Raw genomic sequence first — 20,649 nt, forward strand, 5'->3', positions numbered from 1 at the left:
TATTTTACAACCGATTTTGATGAAATTTTCAGCATCATGCTTATTTGATTTTTCTCTCTTTATTCAAAACAATACTTTTCTGGGGTCGACTTGTCCTTTAAGGGGTCCTGAATGTATCAAGCCCCGTCCTTTAGAAGGTAACGTCATTTTTTTTCTTGATGGAATAAGAGGAGTTTGATATGGAGTGGATTAGACTTTCTTTTTCATACTTTTCTTCTTTTTTTTTTTCATCTTTTTCCCTGATTGAAAATCATTGGGACAATGTCCCTTCCCCTTTGACTCGCTTTCAGGCCAGTATGACATATAGGCCTACCTATATCCTTTCCCATCCGTCAGTACCCCCCCCCTCTCTTTCTCTCATGGCCGTACGCAGATTTTTTTTGCTGGGGGGGGGGGGGGCAGGACGAGTAAACTTTTTTGAAAAAATCAAAGTAAGGGAGTGAAGCGACTGAGCTTGTCATTTGGACGCTTTTGCATTTTGTAAAGTGACTTGAAGGATTTCGTGCATACTTTTGGTGAAGTTTGTGAAAATTTTCAGTTAAAAAAATGGAAGTTTTCAAAATTTCTGGGGGGGGGGGGCATGCTCTCTCTCTCTCTCTATCTTTCTCCACCCCCTCTCTTTCCCTCTCATCCCCTTTCTCCTCTGTCTCTTTGCAAAATACCTTTGTCACATCGAGTCATGCTATTGCTAATACAGCCATACCAGACTCCCTGGCCATAAAATAAAAAAATTATACAATGAAATGTCCAAGAAATAAGCATATCTTGCTTTGTTTTTAATGATATTTTTTTTTGTTCAAAGAAATTCACGAGTCGAATACAAACACAGCTTGCTTTGACAGCAAGTTATAACAATAATTCACATTCTATTCGGGAGAACGTTTCACAAAACTGATTTTAATGACATGCACAACTTTACAACTTTACGACTGACTTCAATAGTACCAATCCAGAGCGAAATGAGATCACATCGTTCATTTCAGTTGCTGTAAAATTATTCAAAATAAATTATTATAAATTCATTATAAAATCAATATGGTCATTAAGTTGAAATTCATTTAAATTACACACAGCATTAATTTTGTTTTAATCTCAAGACATATATGCAAAATAATTTAATTTCCATTATAGGAAAGGCATGCACACTTTGATCGTCATCTGGGGGAACCTTTTGGAATCCCATTATTTTAGCTCTTCAATATTGTTAAGTTGTTCGTAAAGTTATCCATGACATTAGGCACCCTTTTGTGAAACACTCTCGGGGTTATAATTCTAGAGACATCACTCCACAGAAATATGTACACAGTTTGAGATGCATATCATTACAAATAAATAAGTATTGCAAAATGCGTATTGCATATTCAGCACTATATACATCATACTCAGTTTTTGTTAAAAAACATGAATAATTTGACCTATTAAAAGGCCAGGGTTAGCACAATAAAAATTGTCATTTTCTTTTCATAAGAATTTCAAAGCATGTTTTAAAATGATTTAGAATGCTCTAAAAAATGTCACCACCCTGTTTATAAGATCATAATCATATTTGACTAGGGAAACTAGGGAGAGTTTAAAAATATTTCATATAATTATTTGTCTTTCGCCTTTTGAAAATGGCAAGTTCATTGCAAATTGGATCAAGACTGATAGGCCCGTATTCTGAAGTCGGGTCTGACTTAAACTCAAGTTTAAAGTTGTGGTTTAAGTATGGGAAGCCAAAAGTGTCAAAATCTTTATTAAGTTGTAAGTTTCTTATGTTTACTGTGCTTTTTCCTGATGCATCGATGGTGAAGACAATCATCTATTTATACTTCCTAGACAATTATGAATGATTTGAGAGCCAAATGAGCTGAAATATGATATCTCTATTGTTAGTGATTTATGTAACAATTGGCTATCCATACTTAAACCACAACTTTAAACCTGAGTTTAAGTTAAACTCGACTTCAGAATACGGGCCAAAGAGTTTGAGTATGTATGCCTACTTTGATCATATTTCAGTTGATAAGTTTGTGTCTTAAGCAAAAAAAAATTGTATTTGTAAAATACGTGGGTAACAGATTAGTTGCATACAGTCGCTATGTAACATCATTCACATTAACTCTTATCAGTTCGTATGAATTGATAACATCAAATGACACATATCTCTACTCACATGTATGGCATATATCAACATGTAAACATTAGTCATCTCACAATCAAATGATATATTTTTATAATGATGTATTGCTTGTGGTTTCTGGACATACCACTGTCCATTAAGAGGCAATTTAATTGGAAGAATTTTTTCTTCTAAGTTACTTACAATGACATACATATACATTAAATACTCTGCATACAGACGGTATGCATTCAGGAAAAAAAAAACAACTAAGGACTGAAAACCCATGAACAATCTTTCATTCCCCATCATTAAAAAAAAAGGTCACAAAATCATTTCCTCTCACTTGTACCCATTATAGGAATGATAGTCAGGATCATGTCACCATAGGCGGCGGAAGCGGGGGGGGGGGACGTGTCCCCCCTAAACTTGAGGTGGGGGGACGATCCCCCCCTAAATTTTTTGTTGATAACCTTTTTTTTTTTTTGCTTGTCAATTTTTTTTCCAGCGTCCCCCCTACATGTTTAGGTTGATAACCTTTTTTTTTTGCTTGTCAAAAAATGTTGGTGGTCCCCCCTAAAATTTTTGGCTTCCGCCGCCAATGCATGTCACTAGGTTTGTGAAAATAGTCCGAAAAAAAAAACAATCATAGAAAATAAACCGATTCACAAAGCTAACGCTGCACTACGGACCCTGATTGACACTTTATACAAACATATCAAGTGGTATTCTGATAGCTATGGTTTACTTAAACATGGGATAACTTATCGCCCTTTCACACGGTAAAAAATCGCAATATGAATGTTGATTCCGGTGAAAAATAAGGCTAATGACAAACTTTAAGCATGTGTGAAACCGAACTAGAATCACGAACGCTAATCACAAAATCAAATTCTACTACGGAGGTGAATTCCGTTTAAGTTTCACTCAAATTACGGTATGAATTTTCAGTGTGAAAGGTCCGATGATTCTAAAGACGAATTGCAATCATCATTACAATGATTCAAGATTCATGTGTGAAAAGGCCCTTAGACCACACTTTTATGGAGTGCCTTATGCCAACTCATTTACCAAGTACAAATCATTCTAATCCTGTGGGACAAAGTTGTCCAAAGAAATATTTTGTCAGAAAAATAAGAAAAGGAAAATAAAATTTCCTGATGACTTAATTGATATAGATATAGACAATGAGCATTGATCAGGTTTGTTTTTATAGGTGAATCGTCCGGCAAACAGAGAACTAAACAAGGTCATTGAAAGGTTAACGTTTGGAGATGAGTGATTCATCCACTCACTTTTTATAGGTATTTTCAAAGAGGTGGAATTCAAATTTATCAAACAACCAATAATCTGGTGAATCGATCCACCCCCACCCCTTGAAACACAAAACACAAATAATATTTGCTGTCCATAATGATCTATTTTATGATCTAAGTTGGTGTATCTATGACTTGTTATCTATGCATATCTACTGGCACCATCATAAGTGCACACAACAGCCAGGACCCTGTAACACACAAGATACATATACAATCAATTTTAAAATCAATCATATCTCTTAGTATATGGCAATCCACACTTTTACAAACAGTTAAAATCTATTGTAATGAAGAGTATCTATGTTACAATCCCAGGACACCCACAACAAAGAATGGCCAACAATGACAAAGGTAACTTGCAATCAATCACAAAATGGCAATGGCCAATCAAGATAAAGCTGGCTTGCAATCAATTGCAAAATGACAATGGCCAATCAAGATAAAGGTAACTAGCAATCAATTGCATAATGGCAATGGCCAACAATGGCTAATCAAGAAAATGCTGGCTTTATGCAATCAATCGCAAAATGTCAATGGCCAACACTGGCCAATGATGATCTTTATTATTGTATGTGCATCACGGTACAAAAAAAAATTACCAATCAATCACAAGCTTTTGAGAAACAGGGCCCATACAGGACTTGGTAAACTGTTACAAAACTCTTTGGTCTGGCAAATGTCAACATTCACACTGAAAACCACTGACAAACAAACAACATTTAAAGGGAAAGAAGATGGACATATATGGGCAAGGTGATTTAAGAGAGGTACTATTGTTTCAGCCTGTATCAATCTAGGGCAAGAAATAAACACATTCAAAAATTGCACTCAGAAATATACTGATATCCCAATAAAGGGTGTTGCTGCATATAGATGAAAGGAGCGGCACTACAGAGGGGGTTTTTAGTAGTGAAAACAAACAGGAAAAGAAGAGAGAAGGGAAGAACAAAGAAGAATAAAGAGGAGCATAAAAAGAAAGATATGGATTGTTAAGCCTTTATTCAATTGAGAGGGGGGAAAATGTCCCCTTCAGGCCATTCAGCCCCCCCCCCTCCTTCACCCCTACAAAAATACTTTGATGCCGCCCCTGCATATAATTAAATACATGTAGCATAATTGGATAAGACGATATAAGACAGCATTCTTAGGTCTTAAAGGTCAAGTCCAACCAAGAAATATGTTGGTTTGAATAAGAGAAAAATCAAACTAGCATAATGCTGAAAATTTCATCAAAATCGGATGTAAAATAAGTTATGACATTTTAAAGTTTCGCTTATACATGTATTCACAAAACAGTGATATGCACAATTCAGTGACATGCAAATGAGACAGTCGATGATGTCCTTAACTCACTACATGTATTTCTTTTGTTTTTTATTATTTGAATTATACAATATTTCCTTTTTTACATATTTGACAATAAGGACCAACTTGACTGAACCATATAGTATTAAACATGTTCAGGGAGGAAGTAATCATCGTTTCACTTGACAATGAGGATAAAATTAGAATATTTCATATTTCCTATAATAAATACAAAAGAAATAGTGAGTGGATGACATCATCAGTCTCCTCATTTGCATACCGACCAAGAGGTGCATATAACTGATTTGTGAATTTAAGCAAAACTTTAAAATGTCATAACTTTCGTATTTTACATTTGATTTTGTTGAAACTTTCAGTGTTATGCTTGTTGGATTTTTCTCTTTATATTCAAATCAAGTTTTTGTTGGGGTGGACTTGTCCTTTTAAATATTCCTGAGCATTAGAAGTATAAGGGGGTTCATGTGTTTAATAAGTGTAGTGTAAATCATAACTAATGAGTGTGCATAGAGTAAAGTGTCCAACATTGATTCAATGCTGCTTATGTGTTTATGTGCTTAACATCATGATACCATAACACCAAAAGTATACTGGTAACACTTGAGTGTTAACCTGACACTGCTTTTATCAAATGACAAGGATTAGTGTTAATTTGCTTCAACTCTCAACATTTAAACTAGCACTACATATTTGGTGTCATTGTTTTGAACACCTGAAACATGGAGTGTATACGATTTCAATGGAAACTGATTCAGTCAACACCTTCGTTAGAAACTGTAACATACAACAAACCATTTCTGTAACAAGGACAACACTCTAGGTGTTGTGTACACTACAGGACTTTAAGGTGTTCCACATAATGGAAAATACATGTACACTTTTGACAGGTGTAAGATACAATGAACACTGAACACATACACTGCTGGTTTCTACTACACAGAGACACTGTACATGAAATTACATATTTACATTCCTTCTATAATAATATATCTTTATTACTCTCATACATCTTGCTTCTCTTACCATTTGGCCCAATTTGGCAATAAATAGAGTTTAAAAATAAGAACATCTGAATAATTTTTAAAAATTAGTCTTTCTCTCTGTAATAACAACCTCTCACGAAAAATACCTTCCCAATAACCATTAAATACATCTCATACTGAAAATAATGCATCTGTAATAAAATTATGCATTTATAATAAACCTCGCTCTCAATCTCCAATACACACAAACCAACATTGTAACAATAACAGGATTTTGTTTGAAATATTTTTCGAAGAAAATGAGAAAATCAGGGTTTTGTGGTCAAGCTAATGAGCATGTTAGGAAATATAACCAGACATTAGCAAGATGCAAAATCAATATTTCAACAATGATAGTGACTTCACCTCTTTTGTGTATTTTGATACCAAGCCTAATCCCATTTTTTAATTCTATAAATGATATTCAAAATTCTTCATGCAAGCCAACGTATCATGTTTATCATTTTTAATGAATGATGTTTTGAATTTGGAATTCAGTATGTCATATCCAACTTCATAACTTAAACATTTATTAAAAAAATAATAATTATTCATTGATTTTTTTAAATACATGTACAATGCAACAGGATTTTTTTTCTTGTACAGGCATACTACTGTAGTTTATATAACAGATCGCGATTGTTCCCTTGCTTGTGAAAAATGTTCCTTGAGTACAAACAGAAAATGCACAAAATTGCAAATTAACATATCCTCCTGTTTGCATTGTACACACTTGACAGTTGGCAATGTGCTGTTTAAAGTAGTTATTCTACGAACAAACATTCTTGGCAAATTTCTTCTCGTCTTTGCTTTGTAGCAAACCAAACAATCGTACATCACTCATAAAATGATGACTCACCAACGATATTCACAATTTCGAAAGTTTATGTGGTAAATTACAAAAAATGACTGGTATTTGCACATCAATTGAATCTACATGGGAGTTGTCTGCTTTGAGTCAGATGTGTAATCAAAAGGACTTGGTACAGCGCTGTGGTAGTTACAGGCAATCAAAATTGCCCTAGTAACCACCTTCATAAAAGGAACATGAAGGTAATTTTCACCAAGGTGCGACAGATACAAACAACACTTCTGGAAGTCCCAATTCGGAAGAGAACATCACGAAACAATAAACACTAGCATGTTTCCATGATGTCATCGATAATACCACTTCCTGCTAACCTTTGCCCTTTGACCTCTCTGGAGTGTGTTAAGCCGAGGTCATCTGATTCCAAGCTTTCGTTGGACTCTTCGCTCCCGACACTGTCCTGTCTCGTCCCTCTCTTGTTGGTCGCCGTTGCGATGGCGTCACTGACCACGCCTTTGTTGCAGGAGAGGGCGGGGTCAGCAGGTGACCTGTGGGCGGGGCTTGGGTTTGACCTTGGCTTGACCCCTGACCCCAGACAGGAGGTTGCACATGGCCTCAGGAGCTGTGGATGTACCATGATCTCTCCTCTGACCCCTTTGAAGATCGTTCCACAGCATATCTTCTCCCTGTAAACGAGCAGAAACAACAATACCTGTATTACCATTTTTTCCATCGGAACAGTAGAAAAGGCTCATTTATTAAAGTTGCATTATTGCAAGAAAAACTCAATTGTAAGAATAACTCAATTGCAAGAATAACTCAATTGTAGCATTACTAGGACAGTACTTGAACTGAATGATGATCCTAAGCACTGTTTGAAGACATTGAAATTTGTGAAATATTTCCTATTTTTGAGCAAGCGCCATGAGCGCCCAGCTGAGGCGGATACCGGCGCTTCACAAGAACCCATCATCATCATCAAATTTTTTACACATGTATTTCCTTCCAATGGGGGGACATAGAAACAAGGCACATCCTATCATGTTGATACTAAACTTTGATACTTGAAATTCATTTTTGATACATTGCTATTGCTATGCCTGGCAAACCTCGAGCAAGCTTTCAGGTTGCCAAGGTCAATCTTTGCTTAAGAAGTATACATAAAACTTAGTAAATTTATCTCATTTTTCAAATACCTACCAATATTGAGAGCTAAAAACCTGCTGCTATCCATTCATAAACTAAATATAGATCCAGTCCACATCCATATTTTGCTATGTCAGGAAAGCTTCAATCAATCTTCTGACAAGCTTCTAGCTGCTTCGTGCACGAAATAACTTTGTTACACATTAGTAACCTAGATATTTGCTAACATTTACGAATAAGTAAGAAAAATTGTGGTTGTATTTTGGTAACCTCAGTTATTTGCTTACATTTTCCAATACGAAGTGTCGATGATTGATGCCAATAGAGGGGGTAGTTCATCTAAGTCCTCTGATGATATTGAGCCAGTCCTAGATCCAGGCTGGGATGCAACTGATGTGTCCGAGGTGTCGCTGGGGGTGGGGCTGGGTGGCGACACATCCTCAGCTTTAGTGGGGGGGGGGGGGGACAGAGGAGAGAAAAAGAAGATATATATTTTAATTATTGGTTAGGCCCAGGGTATGTTTTCATCACACTCTAGAATCTTCTGTCATTGGGTTAGAATATCATGGGTTTTATTTTACATTTTACATTTTTACATAATTATAGTTCATCGGGGGGGGGGGGGGGGGGGAATGGAGGATTTGGGTGAATTCAGCCCCAATATGCTCTACAGAGCCCTGTAAAACTAATGAAGAGCTCCTAAAATTCCCATAGGATCTAATGTAACCTGTAATACAATGTAGCAAAATTGGGAAGGTAAAAAAGTAAAGTAAAGTAAAATTGATGATTTTTAAAGCATCTGCAGCTGGAATCAAACAATACATATTGCATTTACAGAGCTTTACAAGTATACCATTGACTTCATTAGTATACAATGGCTTTGGAACGAAAGTACCTCACTCGGTTCATTTTATATAAGGACCTGCTGTTTTTACATCCTATCCACAGGACTTACTGTCTGGATGGCTCCTGGTCCTAAGCTCATCAAGTAGTTGCATCCTCTTCTTTCTCTCTGCATGTCTCCTCTTGTTTCGTCTGCTCCAACCGTGCTCCGAGACGACAGAGCCGGGGTTGTTGTTGTTGCAGTTGTTGGAATAGAGGTTGGTGGGCATGGTCTTTTGGGTTTTCAGCTTGTGTCTCAGCTGTGACTTCCCCCCTGGCCCCGCCCTGGCGTCTACCACCTAAAAGGATGAAAATTAACAATGTGAAGAACACTTTCAAGAGGTTTTATTTTCAGTACAAACTGTATATGGGGCGAGATACTGAAGTTATCTTGGAGAATATATATATATATATATATATATATATATATATATATATTTTTTTTTTTTTTTTTTTCGGGGGGGGGGGGGGGGGGCTATTTTTCACAACCGACTATAAATCTGAAACATTGGATAAGCATTAACATTAAAGTGAATGGGTTTATTCCAAGGCTCCTATGAACATTTCAGGGGCAAAGAAGGGCTGAGCCCCCGTTTATTTTTTCCCCTGTGGCATACAGAGGGAGGCTTGGAGTTTACCTGCCCCCACCCCCTCCCCCCCCCCCCCCAAAAAAAGACAGACAGGAAGCGAAAGGGAAAAGCGGAATATGTGCATGATATATAACACTATCATCAGTATAGTACCGGTATGCTAAAATCTATCACAAAATGAGATTTTCTTTTCATAAAGGTCATTTTTTACTCCCTTGCTTTGCTCACTTGTGGCTACTTAGAAATGTTATGCCCTTAAATTTGTTTTAGCGATTATACCAATGTCTTCTGAAGAGTAAAAAAAATGCCTAAGAAGGAAACCTTTCTGAGGGCAGAGAGAGAGAGAGAGGGGAAGGGGGGGGGGGCAAGATTAAGAGGAAGATATAGGAAGAGACAAAATACTCCCCAAGAAGTTTTTTCCTATTTCTTAATAAACTGAATAATCGAAATTGAAAAGGTTCTGCAAAAATCATGAAACCTCATTTTTCTTGATTTTCATGTGAAATTCACCATGGAAACTTACATGGTTCCAATTTCTCTCTGTTCCTTTGGGTAGTTTCTTCCATCTTTTAATTAGCAGAACGCAAGCATTACAGATCTCTCCCGTTCGTTTCTGGCCTTCTACAAGGTTGAAGCAATCCTTGAATTCCATCTCATACTTCTTGCTATCTGTAGAGATAAAACAAAATAATGATATTGATATTAAATTTTCCCATTTGTGCCATCATATAAAAATGTGCCCTTTTGCTGTCTGTAGAGATAAAATTAAAAAATATTGAATGTATTCCTCCCATATATATATTTTTATAAGGTGGCCCTGCCCCAAAATATTGAAATTTAAGGCCAGTTGGTGTGATACTCACATGCAAATCAAGAGCAAGTAAAAAACAAATCAATCGAAAAAGAGTGACGCAAGAAGGTTGAGTTGCACAGTACAGCACTGAATGCAAATCAAATACAAAATTTGCATTAAATCATGGATTTGCCCTTGATTTCGGGACTTACACTTATTATGGTTCAATATTTCAATTAACCCATGGACCTAGTACTCATAGTACTAGTCCATGATTAAACAATTTCTTGCAACAATAGAGCCCCTTGATTCCTGCCCATGGTTCAGTTTTTCGATATGTAGTCTTATAATATATTGTGCTCAATTATTTTAACAGGAAGCCAACAATAATGCCTTCCTCAAATCATTCTACCATTATTGAGATTCATGATGATCCAAGGCAATAACATTTGATAAGGTTTGTTTATGAATGACTCATAATTACTGATCTGTACTGTGGTAGAGCAATATGATTCATTTTAAATGCTCTGTGTTGGGTATTTATTGGTCATGAAAAGAAATGGCAATCTTTTCTCGGAAAAGAGGATTCAGGGAAGGGCGCAACCTGAACTGGAGTTGATTTAGAGATAAATAAAAGGAGAATCATAGAAAACATTAAAAATGATAATAGTAAAAAATTATATTAATAAGTTAGTAATAACAATAATTTTAGTAATAATAATGATAACAATATTCATTAAAATACTGATAATATTAATGATAATAATGAGGATGATTACAACAGCGATGATACCAACAACAATATCAATAATAACCATGATATTAATGATAATAGAGCATTTTTAAAGGGCCGTCCAACTACAGTAGCTGACTATTCATTAGTGTATCATACATTGATACTATCCTTTTCTTACAAGGATGGAATGACATAAATCTAATTGTTGATACTCGACAATTATACCAGGTGGGTGTTTCATAAAGCTGTTCGTAAGTTAAGAGCAACTTTAAGAATGACTGGTGAACATTTCTCACACGCTAAATCATCACCAATGAACATTTGGTGTCTACCATTTACAACAATAAGAATGGGTCACCAGTCGCTCGTAGCTTACAAACAGCTTCATGAAACGCCCACCTGGAAAAATTATGAAGAATACCAGCACAATTATTTCAAAACCTTTATAAATCAACATACCTGTAAATCTGGAACTAGATGACTTTGCCTTGCAGATGCAGCACCCGGCGACGCTCCGATAGATCTTGGGACGGTGGAATGTGAACATGGCTTCTTCCTTTCCCACAAGGCTGTAATAGGAGAACAAGAAAATACATGTATTAGTTGGGAATTCCAAGTAATCCAAAAGGAATGTGAACATGGCTTCTTGCTTTCCCACAGGGCCGTTATCTGTTATGAGAATGTAATATGCTTTTCACACTGCACTTTTTGTCCTAAATTGGTGGGGCTAAGGGGGGGTCTTAGCCCCACCAATTTCCCGGGGTTAAGCTTAGCCCACTTCGTTTTCACACTACGTTTTAGCAAAGTGGGTTAGCACGGTAAATAGTACGGTACTATCTGGCCCTGCAAAAAAGCAGGGTTAGCCGGCATATTGCGGTGCTAAGAGATGCAGTGTGAATCAAAACCGGGCTAAGGAAAAGTGGGGCTAAGCATTAGCCAATCACAGAAGTCAAAATTGCACGTTAATCTCGCTCTGTATGATAAAATCATCAATATTAATGAGCTGTGTGATTGCCTGGGGTTAAGGCGTTAACCCCGGCTAAGCAAATAGTATGGGGTTAAGAAAGACAGTGTGAATCGAAAAAAAGATAGTATGGGGTTAAGGATAGTCCGGGGTTAAGGATAGTATGGGGTTAAGGAAATGCAATGTGAAAAGCATATAATAGGAGAACAAGACAATACATGTATTAGTTGGGACTTCCAAGTAATCCAAAAGGAAGGATACTTTCTGTTAAAACATGGTATCTCGTGTTTCAGAAAATCAGGTTTTTGTTTCGGATTTGATTTGAAGGAAATAGCCATTTTGTTTTAGTCATTGATTCTGTGAACATGCTAATCAGAAAAAAACATGTATGATGAGAATCACTTTCCTGGTATCGCATCGCAATGTGCTTTGGATGGAAAATTATTCAATTTTTTTCAATTCAATTCAATTCAATTCAATTTTATTTTCCACATATTGAGTAAAAAACATGCAATATAATTACAATTGAATACATACATAGATAATAAACAATACAAATATAAAAAGTTACAATATATTACATAAAAAGACATAGAATAATCAAAATGTGGAGGGGATTGACAAAGGCCATATTGATCTATCAAGGTCAATCCCCAATGAAAGAAATAAATGGAATACACAAATTACATATGGATAAAAAAAGAAAAAAGATACTAGACCTCAAAACCCCAGACAAAGCAAGAGAAAGTAAAATACGAATAAAGGGGGAGAGGCAAATATAAAACTACATTAAGGAGTAAGAAGGTAAAATTTATATTTCCGTTTGAAAGACAGGAGTGTGGGGGAATGTTTGAGTTCATTTGATAAAGAATTCCAAAGTTTGATTCCATTAATTACAGTACCGGGTAATACCAATACCATTACCATTGCTATTGTGGTCATCATATCTCATTTTGTAGCAGCAATATGGAGGAAATAAATATTAAATGTCACATGCACATTTTATAAGCGGTGTGAATGTGTAGAGTACATTCATGGATTGCTACAAGTGAAAAAGAGGTATGAATATCATTCTTCATTAATGTGTGTGTGGGTTTTAGGTGAGCAGCAACGATTCCATAAGAAACAATGCAATGTTCACACTTACAAAGTGACGCAAGATGAGTCAAGTTGATTGAAGGTAAAAGTGTGGACATGGCTCTTGATAAGATTAGTAAAGGGTATGAATATTAAAGATGATGAGTCATCAAAAGTACCTATTAGAGCAAGAATCTAGTTACATGTACATACATTTGGGATGTGTCATCAATCTTGCAACATACAATCAATTTTGAAATTATACAATTGATTTCAATTATGAAAATCAATGTTAAAATCAATTTAAGTGAATGAAATAGTAAATACTCTCTACAATGTAAATGTACACTTTATTACACATTAAAAATCATTGTGGTTTGATAACTTTGATTCCTCTTTGGAATGTTTATCATTCATAAAATTGATTTTCAAACTGATTTTACTTGAGGAAATACCCAAACTTAAAATTGTTGGGCTCAGATAGGACGAACATTCAATATTATCAATTATATTGTTTTACGTCAAGTTCCCTCTAGCTCTGTGCATGAAAATGTAATTGGATATTCATCACGGTTGAAAAACACACACTTCTTAGTGAGAAAGGTATTTTTTGGTCATTATCTCATTAAACAATCACATTAAATATGTGGCAACTACATTATACTCACATGCAACATCACAAAACAAAAACTTTTAAATCCATAACTCTTTAATTCTTCAGTGGCTGTTCATCCAACTGCACTGCAATCAGCGGCGACCATGGGGGGGGGGGATATTTTGTTCTCATTTTTTTTGCTTTTATCCAGCTTGGCATCAGAGTGGACTTTCCAGTACATCAGTTAACCATTCTGAACCTCTTATTTTATTGTATTGAGTGGCAGTACATAACATACTTGTAGGGCCAATAACATGACAATGGCAATCTTCCTTAAAATGTTGACATAAAAATATAATATGGACTGAAAAATCTGCCATTTCGGAGTTTTTAAACATTTTCTGAATTTTGTTGTCAGTCCTCCTCCTCATCCATGACGGAGGGGATGGCGCGGAGCCAGATGAAGTCTCAGCTGAGCATACCCCTGACCGAAATCGATTGATTTTTCGGTCTACATAAAATATGGATGGGTTTATACATGTATACCCCGTACCACTTGGGAGATATACATGTATGTACATGTGATAGTGCACATGAGCATCTTCACACACATGGACACAATGATGCGTGATCATTCATTAAATGAAGATTATGATGATCTGTTATGTACGTGTATGCCTCATGAATATGCATGCTGTGATTCACATTATAAATTAATTAATCACCTGTGCAAAGATCACTGAATCAAACGATTGCCCTTGGTGAGTCACAGAGTGTGAACAACCCCATGTGTGAACAATACATTAAATTGAGTTGGTTAATGAAGACATTATATGATATCTACAATGCGTGTCATAGTGAGTCATTCGTTTATACTAAGCTTAGTTTATACGAGTGTGAACAAGAGTAGATGATTAATTACTCCCTATAAAACAAGTACATGTATCAGTACAAACAATGTGTAAACACTTTTAGACAGGTACATGATCAAGTTTAAAAACCCACTGAACATGGCTTTGTACACATTTTCCATAGACCCCAAACAAAACCAAAGTATCTCGGAAATAGCCTGGCCTGAGAACTGTTTTAGTACTGGTATGGGTACATGTACATGCACTATCTTTATGAATGAAGTATTTCTACAGGTATACATACCACTACCAGGGGGAGGGGGTTTAATTAATTCAATACCAGCAAGGCTATGGCGTTGGATGCCCTATTGCTTGGCCCAGGTGCCATCTCATCAGGATAAAAATATACATGAGGGCTCAGGCGAATCAAAATACTCAAAAGATCCCTGGAAATTAAAAAATAATCCATGGAAAATCCCCATTTCACTGCAGTGTTGAAGCTTGAAGCAGATTTAGGCAGTACATGTAGGTTGTGAGAAGTATAACCCAAAAATAATATTTAAAAAATATTTAGTTTGCCTGAATCTGATTGACCTTGGATGCCCAAATATTTGACCTCAGTGTCTCTCTCAGTTACCTTGGATATTTTTGTGTATTTTTTTTTTTTTAATTTATTTATTCATTTATTTGTTTGTTTGCTTATTCATTCATTTATTCATTTATTTGTTTGTTTATTTATTCTTTAGTTGTTTTTTTTTTGGGGGGAGGGGCATGTATTTATCCAAGGCAACCAATTTCATGGCATTGGATCCCAATCTGTTTGGTCTCATTATCTCTCAGTGCCATTGGATATTTGTGTGCCCTTTTTTTTTTTGGGGGGGGGGGGACCTAAACTAATCAAAGGTGACCAATGCCATGGTATCCAATGCCCTATTGTTTATTGTTTGGTCTTGTGCCCATTTCATTTTTTTTTTGGGGGGGGGCTTAATTAATCAAAGGCCATCCATGCCTTGCCATAGCATTTGATGCCCAATTATTCTGCCTCAGTGCCACTTTTCAATGACTTTACAATGCATATTTTCATGTCCTTTTAAAATTTTCCCCTTTAAGTTGAAATAGAGAAATAGACCCTGTAGAAAAGTGCAGAGCCCGGAGAGTCGACCTAATCAATAGTAACCATTCCACTCTGAAACAAACAGAAGCATGATAATAATTTTCCATCATTGAATCCTGAAATAAAATGAGGCTCAATCCCTGGATAAGGCATGGCTATATTTGTCTCCCTGAATCAAATCTACCTCAAGCACATTAAACAGTCAATGTGTGGTCACGTTCTGGTGATAGTGTTGGAGATGATGGAATAAAAAATGCTAGGAAATGATCTCTATTGTTTACTAATTGTTTTTCCCCCTGATTGCCTGTACATCTTGTTTTTTCTTATCTTTACTCAACTTTAGATAAACTTGATTTTATTGAAAGTAGATTTTTCTTCTGGGTGAAATTAATGTTCAGGTTGTCATTATTTATTATCATTATTATCATCATTGTTATCACCATCATTATCATAGGAACTGTGACAATGTCATTGTTGAAAATAATATCTTTAATGATAAACAAATTAAATACATAAACAAATAAATAAATGAATTAATTAATGAATGGCAAAAAGAAGCTGCTGAAAACTGCTTATCTAATAAAAGAGAGCCAATGGAGTAAATTATAAAGTCAAAAAGGGGCCTAAGCTTTCGATCCTAGCAGAATCTTCGTCGGAGGCAAAATGACAAACATATAAAGTGGAACAACCATAATATAGACCACAAACAAGCTACAGCAACACTAGAAACAAGGAGACAAAAGGGGCATTAGTGAGTAGAGAAGACCAATCAGGTTAGTGAAGGGGATGAAAGAAAAGGAGTAGGCAGACACAAAGGGAAGTTAGTGTAAGTAAGGCCAAGAGGGATTAAGATAATGAGGCAGGCAACATCAAACAGGATCTGGAACAAAACAGTGATAGAGGGATGAATAACTAGAGAATTAGTGAGAGGTGGGTCAAACAGGTTACAAAGAAAGGCTTAATAAACTGGTGCATAAGAGTGGGGGAAAAAAAAGGGAAGAAAAAGAATGGGGAACAACTGATAATGTGCAAAAGACATATAAGTATATATGATAAAGCATTAAACAAACTAAGAGAAGAAGGTAAGTGTAAATATGTATCTATAAGTGATATGTATATAAATATATCCAAAAAAGAAATGTATATGAACAAATATATAAATATATACACATATGGTGTAACTGATATGGTAATCCGCTAGGTGTGACGGGAAAAAACATAAGACTATATAGCAGGAAAGAAAAAAAACATGTATATGTGAAAAAGAGGAAGCAAATTGCCTAAAAAGGTAAAAGCAAATATAGAAGAGAGGGGGTGTATTATGAAGAAACCATAGTATACATGTAAATAAGCAAATGTGGTAAATCTAAAAGAGGTGAGTGGAGAAAAAACAAATATATATATATATATAATAATTATTATATCGCCTGAATAAGGAAGGAAAAATTGGAGCTGAGCTTGTATGAGATATGGGAGGAAAGTAGAGTAAGAAACTATAATGTAACTATTCAAAAGAGCTGAGGGGAAAAATTATATGTATATATAAATTGAAAGTGGATAGGAAAGAAAATCAGTCGTTCCCCTCTTGGATGTTCAGGCCATGAGGTTGGGTGGTGCGAAGTCGTCTCATCCAAAGCTTCTCCCTGCTAGTACGGACTGAGTCAGGACGGGTACCTAAAGATTCGATGCCCTGTAGCATCATGTGAGTGATGGAGTGGTTGGGGAGGTTAAAATGGCGGCCAACTGGAGTGTCCAGCCTTTCTTTGTAACCTGTTTGACCCACCTCTCACTAATTCTCTAGTTATTCATCCCTCTATCACTGTTTTGTTCCAGATCCTGTTTGATGTTGCCTGCCTCATTATCTTAATCCCTCTTGGCCTTACTTACACTAACTTCCCTTTGTGTCTGCCTACTCCTTTTCTTTCATCCCCTTCACTAACCTGATTGGTCTTCTCTACTCACTAATGCCCCTTTTGTCTCCTTGTTTCTAGTGTTGCTGTAGCTTGTTTGTGGTCTATATTATGGTTGTTCCACTTTATATGTTTGTCATTTTGCCTCCGACGAAGATTCTGCTAGGATCGAAAGCTTAGGCCCCTTTTTGACTTTTTAATTAATGAATGAATAAATAAATAATGAATGAGTGAATGAATGAGTGAATAAATGAATAAATGAATAAATAAATATATAAATTGAAAAATAATGAATAAATAATCATATGAATAATTTAATGTAAAAGAAATAAATAAATAACTTTTTTACATGATTTTTCATGAATAGAATGCATACTTGTGGGCAAATAACACTACATTGTACCACATACATGTACTGTACATGTATTGTTAACTGTCATTGTGTTCCTGGGGGGGGGGGGGTTACATAATTGGACAACAAAGGGCTCACAGAAGCTCAACAAGGATAGAAAGATCAAAAGAATAATTTTCCAACAGCTTGCACTGACGCCCCAAATCAACAATGGGACCTCCTCCTCATACTCTAAACAAAGAACTTGGCATACATTACTTGGCGTACAAAATAATATACAAGTGCAGTAAGTGTGTAGTCATGACATTGGAAAGAATCTAAATTGAATGCCATGTTGTGTCATTTCAGCATGCAATGAATGCTAAAATGAATAAACAAAATGTCTTGACAAGAACACAAACTTGCCTATAAATGGTACATGTACATGTGAATCTTCATGTAATTAGTATCTAAGGCTGGAAGTGGAAGGTTTCAGTTTATATTAGCCATCTCCCTGCTGCAAACTATGACAATATTGATTTGTAATATTGATGAAATTAATAATGTACACAAAATACGTTCTGCACTGATTGAAAGTTACAAGTAGGCCTTTTTAAATATATGATTACACATACAGTATAATGTGTGTGACAATAAATGACATCATCATAAAACTTATCTTATTTAAATTTAGAAGATCAGCTGTCAACAAGGGCATCAAGGCTTGACACAAATTAATTTACTGTCCCTAAGAAAATAATAATGATATCCATTTCAATGAGATAGAAAAATAGGCTACCTAGTCCTAGACTAAACAAGACCATTTTAAATGCTGTCAGAGCAAATAAACGAGACTGTCTGCATAATGACAATGACTGTTTGGATGGAGATTCAACATATAATTGGAATGTGACATCCACTCAACATTGGCATGCACAGTGTACGTATATTTTCATCGTAATTCTATCCAATATTGAAATGTGTTGAATAATTCAACAGTTATGGCTTGCAATCATCACTACCTAATCATAATGTAAGTTCACACAAAGAAGCTGATAACTTTCTGTCAACAACTATCCACAAATATAAATGATCGAAATTGGAATAGAGTAACTTAGACCTACTGTACTAGTATCATAATCATATCATTACATTATCAACAGAATCTGGAATAAAATATGTGTAAAATACTCACAGTAGCACTAATGTCAATGACAATGTCCTAATTTATAATTTATCAAGTTCCTTGGGAATAAAAATCCAACCTCACTTCTGAGCTGCCAAGTTGCAAATGTGAGAAAAATACCCTCAAACTTGTCTTTGTTCAGCAAATTCTGGACTCATATAAAAGGCTGGACCACAATAACAAAACATCACTCAGTCTCAAGCACAGCAATACCACACAGTGCAGGGATTAGTGTGCATAAATTACAGGCCCTTCTGGTCTGGGAGCCACCCAATAGGAACAAAGCAAAGGGTGGAATAAAGCCCAAATCCTGGCCATATATTGCTTTGTGAGGCTCCACGGCTCGCGAGTGGCACGTGCCAGGCACGCGAACAAAGACCCCCAGCAAGGCCCGGTCGATCGAGCAGGACCAACCGGAGGAACCCTTTGTTGGATCGGAGACGAGAGAGGGGGCAAAAACAAAAACATGCGAAACACAGGAAATCTCTTGTTTCCGGGGGGGAAATCGAAAATAAGAGGAAATAGCAAGAAACAAAGCATAAGTTCGAGGGTTGGAAAATAATGGTGGAAATGGTGAAAAGAATACATATTGTCATAGCCGATGGAGCTAAAATTCATGAGTGTCAATTTTTTAGCACTCCTTTTCAGTTTTACTTTTTACCGAGGCACGAGCTAATACACGAAAAAGGCGCAGGCAATGATGTGTGAGCAAGCGCCGCGCCGGGGTTCATCTCCGTACACTCCACGTGTGTTCTGGTAGTATACCGGCACGCCGGTCGATCTCTCTGAAAATCGAAATAGGACATCATGTTCTTCCAAAAATAAACGAATCTAGAAAGTGTCTTACCTTGGAAATTTACAGATATAAAGGTCACTGATTGCTCTTGGAGATATGATTTACCAAACTTCGGGAGAAAGCTGATAGAATATGAAATCCTCAGAATAAAAAAACAAATGAAAAGAGTGTTCGATCAGAGTAGTGGTCACGATGTCTTTCACGACCAATCAATTTATTTCTGGTATAGCCCCCTCTCTTGCCGAAGTAATGAAAATGTTTTTCATTCAAGACTATTGGATTGTGTTAAATTCTACAACTTAGATTTGATTTTGCATGTCCTTGATTTTAATATAGGACTGAATCCAACCATGGACCTGGCTACGGAGGATTATCTATTGTTACTGGGGGTGCCGTGACAATGCTCAGCACGGCCCAGTAACAATATACTAATCCTCCGTGTCCTGTCCTGAATCCAACGTGTGAAAAAAAGCACCTATTCAGTCTTGGAAATGATAATCAATCATTAAAAATATATTATCTATGGTTTTCAAATCCTGTTGACCAACATTTTTTTGCTTTTTTTTTTTGGGGGGGGGGGGGCGTGTCATAAAGTGATTCCCTAACATGGTTCTCGTTGACATTGAGGAGGTCAGAGGAACCAGTGTACTTTTGAAAACTAGATGAGCAAACATAATTATGCTCATCATTCCTGTTACAAAAAATCTGCAGAACATAGTTATATTGGTATTTTTGTTATTTTGTTTGTTTTTGGAGAGGCTTCTTTGCATAGTATGTACTCTCTAAATTCCTTAGAATGAAATAGATTGCAATCAGGGACCAATCCAAAATTGGATTGGAATTTTCAATGTATTAAATTTAGAATTCAATCTTATGTGATTTCACTTTCGATCGAATTTTGGATTGGCCTTGACCACAATCTATTTGATTGACTTTCAATCTACGGAATGTATAGAGAGTATATAGCGCTTGTTATATATATATATATATATATATTAATGAGGCAAAGTGGTAATGCATTGTACTATATATATAGATATAAATATATATACATAATTTGTCATTGTTACACACCTCTTAATTCTGACCTGTTTAAGACAGCGCT

The 20,649-nt window shown here is 35.9% G+C and overlaps 1 protein-coding gene across 4 annotated transcripts; it reads right to left on the reverse strand.

Annotated features, from left to right (window-relative positions):
• Nucleotides 1-746: 746 nt before the first annotated feature.
• LOC129283227 (SIN3-HDAC complex-associated factor-like) lies at nt 747-19,792 on the reverse strand. 4 transcript variants are annotated; one of them, XM_064113852.1, is made up of 7 exons: nt 19,596-19,753; nt 11,348-11,389; nt 11,180-11,254; nt 9,715-9,860; nt 8,675-8,900; nt 8,007-8,163; nt 747-7,259 (listed from the first exon to the last, which is right to left on the reverse strand). In XM_064113852.1, exons 2-7 carry the CDS (start codon nt 11,358-11,360, stop codon nt 6,902-6,904), a joined length of 975 nt encoding a protein of 324 aa, XP_063969922.1. In that variant the 5' UTR covers nt 11,361-11,389; nt 19,596-19,753; the 3' UTR covers nt 747-6,901. The 4 variants fall into 4 exon arrangements, with proteins under 4 accessions (XP_063969922.1, XP_063969923.1, XP_063969921.1 ...); XM_064113853.1 differs by lacking the exon at nt 19,596-19,753 and adding an exon at nt 18,758-19,085; XM_064113851.1 differs by lacking the exon at nt 11,348-11,389 and having other exon boundaries at nt 11,180-11,289; nt 19,596-19,792.
• Between the last annotated feature and the right edge of the window lie 857 nt (nt 19,793-20,649).

Source organism: Lytechinus pictus, chromosome 19, assembly GCF_037042905.1.
Source record: "Lytechinus pictus isolate F3 Inbred chromosome 19, Lp3.0, whole genome shotgun sequence".
NCBI lineage: Eukaryota > Metazoa > Echinodermata > Echinoidea > Temnopleuroida > Toxopneustidae > Lytechinus > Lytechinus pictus.